General features: G+C 47.9%; 1 protein-coding gene across 2 annotated transcripts; it reads left to right on the top strand.

The window, feature by feature from the left end:
• Positions 1 to 479: 479 nt before the first annotated feature.
• On the top strand, positions 480 to 5,746 carry LOC142071031 (uncharacterized). Of its 2 annotated transcripts, none has more exons than XR_012666984.1 (2): positions 480 to 3,183; positions 4,817 to 5,207. XR_012666984.1 is itself a non-coding variant. In XM_075125230.1 (2 exons), exons 1-2 carry the CDS (start codon positions 971 to 973, stop codon positions 5,219 to 5,221), a joined length of 1,422 nt encoding a protein of 473 aa, XP_074981331.1. In that variant the 5' UTR covers positions 480 to 970; the 3' UTR covers positions 5,222 to 5,746. The 2 variants fall into 2 exon arrangements, 1 of the variants encoding a protein (XP_074981331.1); XM_075125230.1 differs by having other exon boundaries at positions 480 to 1,987; positions 4,817 to 5,746.
• Positions 5,747 to 7,080: the final 1,334 nt, after the last annotated feature.

The raw sequence follows: 7,080 nt of genomic DNA, 5'->3' as shown, positions 1-7,080 counted from the left end.
TTACAGTCATGATGTATTGTCAGTAATACTTGCCATGCGGTGGCTCCCATGTAATACAGGTTTGTATGTCCACACATCACATGAAGAGCGTGCTTTTAGTTTACAGTAAATTGTTTCTTTGGGATATGTTTGCAAATTGATTCAAGCAGTGAATCTATTAGCTAATAGATGTGAAGGTGGCTTTGCAAGTACTGGTTGACTGATTATTTGACAGTTCATTTGAGCTTTTAAATATGGAATATGTAGTATAATTTAACTATCTGATTTTATAAATGTCAATTTAGAGGTGAAGGGTGAAGATAGACATGAAGATGTGGATGTTTTAAAAATTTATTGAAATAATTTGCTTTGCTAATGTCATAGTCACAAATTGAGGTGTTTTGTTCCGGTTTCAAATATTTGTTACTCAGGCAACATGCCCATGAAGTTGCCCAACAAAGAAATGCATAAAAGCTTGCCTCAGGTGGTGGTCCTATGAAGGGTTAATGTTTAGCTAGTCCACCTAGAAGCAGGCGGGGCACACCCTGACTGTTTCGTAGAAGCAATGCACACATTGCTCTATCCAAGGACAAGGGCTAGATATGAACCATGAGAACTTGATTGTTTGGACAGCAACGGTGGGAGGCTTTCTTAGCCTGGGCTCAAGGCCTGAGAACCAGGATTGTAGTAGATAGGGGATGGTAACTAAGTATATGAATTAACGTCACACATTCCTTTGTGTAGCAGTGTGTAATGCTTAGGGGGAGAAATATAATAAAAGGAGAAGGTGGAAGGCGGGGGGGCAGAGAACGGCCCATCTCAGCTGACCAGCCTGTCTGCTTGCATAAAGCTGTGTTCTGTCTCATCACTGAACCGCCACAACTGGCGCCCAAAAGTGGGGCCCTCAGCACTCACCTCGCCCGGCAAGGGTTTCAGACGCGTCACTCATCCGCTTCGCTGATCCCGGTGAGTATTTTTCATTGTGGTAAGTATGGGAAGCTCCCTCTCTGCTTTGCAAGTGCAACACCGCAATGAGCTGCAGTATTTGCTGCGTAAGGCTCAGCATGACTGCCCGGCTCGAGCACTTACTCTCCTGCTACAGGAGGTGTGTGCCAAGTGCCCGTGGTATCCTGAAGCCGGAAGCCTTAAGCTAGCAGACTGGGAGCGATTGGGCCAGACATTGCACAAAGAGCCTCGGGCGCCCGTGCAGGCTTTACATGCCTGGCACCTCTGCCGCGATGTGGTACAGCGTGTCGCCTCCGACAGGCCCTCCCTCGCGAGGCTGGTGATCTCACCACGCCCGTCTGCTCCTGCAGCCATCCCCCCTCCTGGCGATGCGACACAGAGTGTCGCCTCGGAAAGGCCCTCTCCAGCACCAACAGAGGGGCTGCCGATCCCGCCGCCCCCGTCTGCTCCTGCAGCCATCCCCCCTCCTGGCGATGCGACACAGCGTGTCGCCTCGGAAAGGCCCTCTCCAGCACCAACAGAGGGGCTGCCGATCCCGCCGCCCCCATTCGCTCCTGCAGCCATCCCTCCCCCTGCTTCGCCCCCAGTGCCTCTATTACCACCGCCTCCCTGGCCTTCCCCACCGGAGCCGGTGTGTGATCACCCTCCCCCCGTGGGGCCCCCCGGAGGGTCAGCTGCATCTGCTCAGAAGCTTTCGCTGGTGCAACAAATGGTTCACGCAGCGAAAGCTCGATCAGATCTTACAGCGGAGGAGCTGGCTGATCTGGTCTCAGTTTGCCCGGTGACCTGGCAGAATGATGACCAGGGCAACCCCGTGGGCACCTGGACCACTTTGCCATACTCGGTGGTTAGAGAGGTAAAGAAAGCAATTCGTGAGTTTGGCCTGACTAGCACCTTTGTGCGTGGTCTCGTTGAAGGGATAGGTACTGGGTACTCCCTAATCCCTGAGGATTGGAAAACGCTGCTGCGCATGATGTTGTCACCCAGTCAGTATGTTATTTGGCTTAGTGAGTATCGGCAGATGGCAGAACGCCAAGCTCAGGTACATGCAGCGCACGGTATCATTTATGAGCAATTGGCAGGGGAGGGCCCGTTTGCTACTATTCAGATGCAGTCTCAACTCCCTCAGGCCGTCTTCCCCGTTATTTCCACCTGTGCTCAGCATGCTTTCAAGAAAGTCCCGGATTCAGGCAAGCCTACCAAAAGCTTTGTCAGTATCCGTCAGGGTGCCTCAGAGTCCTTTTTGGATTTTACCAACAGATTGTATGAGGCTATCCTCCAGCAGGTGGATAACACTGAGGCAGCTCACGAGCTCCTGTTAAAATTGGCAGTTGAAAATGCAAACGAGGATTGCCGCCGTGCTCTCCAGGCAGCACAAGCCTCTGGTATTTTAGAGCTCTCAGACATGCTGCGGGCGTGCCAGAACATTGGCACACAAGCCCACAAGGCTGGAGTTCTGGCTGCCGCCCTCAGAAAAACTGGGAAGGAGGGGAAGCGTTGTTACCGCTGTGGTAAGGAGGGTCATTTTCAGCGGGAGTGCCGCTCATCTAAGGCACCAGCCCGACCCTCAAAGAAGTGCCCCAAGTGTGGGAAAGGTTATCACTGGGCTAATCAGTGTCGTAGCGGGTCGGGAAACCGCGCGACGGGTCCCCCCCGAACCCAGGGCCAAACGGGGGTGTTTCCTACTCAGGCAATCGCTCCTCTGCCTTGGAATCCGTAGACTCTATGAGGGCGGCGACTGCTGGAAGTGCAGGGCTTGATTTGATCATGCAGGAGGACACTGACTTTCGGCTGCCAGGGGAGGTCTGTGCTATACCTACACAGGTGACGGGACCTCTCCCTGCCGGCTTTGTAGGTCTTGTTCTCCCTCGCTCACATGCTGGGAAACAGGGCTTTTTTGTCATTCCAGGGGTCATTGATGCTGATTACACTGGCATTATTAAGGTTCAGGTGTGGACTCATCTTCCACAGTCGCTCCCGCGTGGACGGTCAATTGCACAATTGATTTTAGTCCCCTATCAGGTGCCAGCTGCCGAGGATCGAACTCGGGGCGGAGGCGGCTTTGGATCGACGTTGTCTCACTCGCCGTCTCACAGCGCGTCTTCTCCACTTGTTGCTCTGACAATGTCAGTCCGCCCCTCGAAGCCTCAGTTAACACTTCTCTTAGATGATGTTCCTTTTACAGGGCTGGTGGACACTGGAGCTGACGTTACGGTGATTCGTGATCTGGAGTGGCCGGTTAGTTGGCCTACGGTTCCTTCTAAAGAATTGTGGGGGATCGGGGGTAGCAAACCCGGGCGCCAAAGTTTGTCTTGGGTCACGGTCTCTAAACCGGGAGGCCATACCCTTGCTACTATCCGCCCTTTTGTGCTCCCTGTCCACCTCAATATTTGGGGCCGTGATTTACTTACAAAGTTAGACACCACCCTCGATATTAACATCTGATGGCCCAAAACCCTCCCTCACCCACCGTGCCCTCCACCTTACCCTTGGTATGGCAATCCTTAGAGCCCGTATGGATTGATCAGTGGCCCCTCCCTCTAAAAAAGCTAAAAGCACTTCATTCGCTTGTGCAGCAGCATTTGCAAGCACAGCGACTGGAGAGCTCCACTAGTCCCTGGAACACCCCGGTGTTTGTTATTAAGAAAAAATCGGGTGCTTAGCGACTGTTACATGATTTAAGGGAAATAAATAAACGCATCCAACCTATGGGCCCCTTGCAATTTGGCTTGCCAAATCCAAATTTAATTCCTCAAACCGATCAACTTTGTGTGTTAGATTTAAAAGATTGTTTTTTTTACCATCCCCCTTTGCCCTCAGAATGAGCTGCTGTTATTTTGGCCTTTCAACCTTTTGCTGATTGTCCCTTTAATTTAATTGTGGATACCTATTATGTTTATTAGGTAATTGATTATTTACCCCTTGCCCTCATTACCCCTCAGGTTGATGCAGACCTCCTTCGCCTGTTTTTGTTTTTGCAGCACCTTTTTGCCACTTGTCATTTCCCTTATTTTGTTGCTCATATTTGCAGTCATACCCCTCTGCCTGGGCCACTCACTGAGGGCAATGCACGCGCCGGTCGCGCGTTGCGTGGTCAGGTAAATTCCCTTTTTTCTGACCCCATTGAAAGCCATGCCTTTTTTCATCAGTCTGCCTCTGTTTTGGCCCGGCAGTTTCACATTCCTGCTGATCATGCACGTTCCATTGTTCGTTCCTGCCCCCACTGTGCTGCTGCTGCTCCTACTTTTTCTTATGCCGTTAACCCCCGAGGTACCGCAGCAAATCGGCTGTGGCAGATGGATGTTACTCATGTGCCACAATTCCGCCCCTATTTGTTTTTACATGTTTCCGTTGATATTTATTTAAGTTTTTTTTTTGGGCTTCCCCACAACGTGGGGAAGCCACTAACAAAGTTATTCACCATTTGCTGGCCTGCCTTTTTGTTATGGGTCGCCCCTGCCAAATTAAAATAGCTATGCCCCAGCCTACTGCTCTGCAGCCCTCTCCACCTTTTGTGCCCGCTGGGACGTCCGTCTTACACACGGAATCCCTTATAATTTCACGGGCCAAGCCATTGTTGAACGTGCCAATCGCACACTCAAAACCTTGCTAGATAAACAATTAAAACAAGGGGAGCTGCGTCTCCGAACCTTAGGAGACATTTAACAACAAATGCATATCCTCTTGTTTACTTTAAATAATTTAACACTGAATGCAGATCAGCAGACCCCTGCGGATCGGCATTTTCACAAATCTGAGGTACTGGAAAGACCACTTGTCTATTACTGTCAGCTGCCCGATCCACAGTGGCTGGGCCCAGTACCTCTAATCACTTGGGGTCGGGGATATGCTGCTGTGTCTCTCCCTGCAGGACCGTTGTGGGTTCCAGCTCGGTGTGTGCGACCGGCACTTAAACAACATGGCATGGCACCAGGGACTGTCGAATCCCATACCGGAGTTTCAGCTGACCTTGGAGGAGACCGCGTTGCCCCCCGAGTCGACAACGACGGGACGGAAACGGAGGAGGCGTAGCGTCCCAAGCCAGCCCGTGACATGGGGAGCAGTAAAAGCATTGGTCGCCGCGGCTCAACGAAGACTGGCAGCAGATCAACAGCCAGAGACTCCTGAGACTTTGTTTGTGGCGATTCTCGCCCAAATCACTGCTAATTCTGTGATGATTGTGTGCCTTTTGTGCCTGCTATTTCCTAAAAGAAGTGTACCCCTTTTAGATGATTATATTGCAGATGTTGAGCTTTTGGTTATTTTGTGTTTGTAATCATTGGGCTTATTTTTTGCTGCTGCTGTGTACAATGTATTCTTTCCTTGTTAAGATTTTGTAAAATTTTGCCCTGGAAAGCTCCCCAGGTTATGTCCTTGTCTGTCTGGGAGTTAAATAGCATGACAAAACAAATTGACGGCTACCATTAGATGGCCAAATATTAATAAATAAAAAACGGGGAGATGAAGGGTTAATGTTTAGCTAGTCCACCTAGAAGCAGGCGGGGCACACCCTGACTGTTTCGTAGAAGCAATGCACACATTGCTCTATCCAAGGACAAGGGCTAGATATGAACCATGAGAACTTGATTGTTTGGACAGCAACGGTGGGAGGCTTTCTTAGCCTGGGCTCAAGGCCTGAGAACCAGGATTGTAGTAGATAGGGGATGGTAACTAAGTATATGAATTAACGTCACACATTCCTTTGTGTAGCAGTGTGTAATGCTTAGGGGGAGAAATATAATAAAAGGAGAAGGTGGAAGGCGGGGGGGCAGAGAACGGCCCATCTCAGTTGACCAGCCTGTCTGCTTGCATAAAGCTGTGTTCTGTCTCATCACTGAACCGCCACAGTCCTATATAAGTTTGAAAGATTCAGCACTCTATTTGCAACTGAAAAAAAAAATCCATGGAGTTTAGAATGTATGGGCCTGATTGTCATGTACACTAAGGCCCCTTTACATTTCTCTGGTAGGTATTTATGTAATGCAGGGATAAGTTTAAGACCGAGTCTAAATTACATACACAGCAATTTTAAGGCCCTTTTATACTACCAGCATTCCGTAAAGGGGCCCTAATGTAAATAATAATTAGGCTCTATAAACTGAATAGACAAAGGCTCTGAAAAAAAAAATTGATATGAAAAGTTCAGAGGGGAGGATGCGTTAAGATCTTATTTAGTTAGGAACAGCTTTTATTTTTGTGCATACCAAGTAGTTATTTCTGCACAGAGGATATATTCTGCCTTCAGTTGCACTCATGCAACACCATTGATTTTAGTAGGAAATAAATGACTGAAACTGAGGGTGAATTTTGATTTTTTTCCCTTTAGTGGCAGTTCTAGTTCTTAATACAGGAAACTACTTCTTGCTCTGTACTGCCCAGAGTCCTTGACAAGAAGTTTGTTGTGTCTGTTTTTGGAGCATGAGAATACAGAAAGGTAGATCCACTCCACAAGCTCTGTCTCCCCTAGTAAAACAAAATGCAAATACCTATTTTATAGAGGTGCTTGAAAACTAGCCCTCTAGGAGTTACATCTTGTCCCAACCCATCAGAATCTTTCAGTGTGCTATGTGTCATTTTTGAAACATTTTATGTAGATTGTCCTTTTGAGAATGCTGAGAAAAGAGTAAGGTGGCACATTCCCCTTTTGAAAAGCTAGAGGACAAAACAACACCAAGACTACTTATAGGTCTTCAAAAATGGTACTCTGTATTTGATGAACCAGGTTGGCTTATCTTTATTAAAAAAAATATGACACTAATATTTTTCTCATGCTGCTATAGGCAACAATTTGTGTCTTCCTATCACTTTCACTGGGTAATCAAAGTGGAAAAATGGTGGCTGCCTGAGGTTCAGGATAAAATAATGTATGGGGGTTTCACTCTCCCACCGTGCTTGTTAAATATTATCCACATTCATTATGATATATGAAACTAAAACTCTATTTTCTGCACCAAGTACATGGTGCTATTTGAATAATGGATTATTGTTAAAGCCACCATTGTCTGCCTTTCTAATATACTCCACATTGACACCGAATGTCAGTCTCTGCATAAGTAGCAGGTGCAAATATATTGTTTTCAGTTGCTTGGTTGTAAGGTGATTATCAATAGAGTACCAAATATATTAGCTGTAACA

This window comes from Caretta caretta, chromosome 2 (assembly GCF_965140235.1).
Source record: "Caretta caretta isolate rCarCar2 chromosome 2, rCarCar1.hap1, whole genome shotgun sequence".
NCBI lineage: Eukaryota > Metazoa > Chordata > Testudines > Cheloniidae > Caretta > Caretta caretta.
The sequence above is the reverse complement of the archived record's forward strand: the minus strand, read 5'-3'. Positions and strand labels throughout refer to the sequence as shown.

Bases quoted from the DNA above. Each gene is read 5' to 3' on its own strand.
- LOC142071031 (XM_075125230.1), top strand. From the start codon at position 971: ATGGGAAGCTCCCTCTCTGCTTTGCAAGTGCAACACCGCAATGAGCTG. The intron at 1,988-4,816 runs GTACATGCAGCG...CTCTCCCTGCAG, and splicing joins TGGCAGAACGCCAAGCTCAG to GACCGTTGTGGGTTCCAGCT.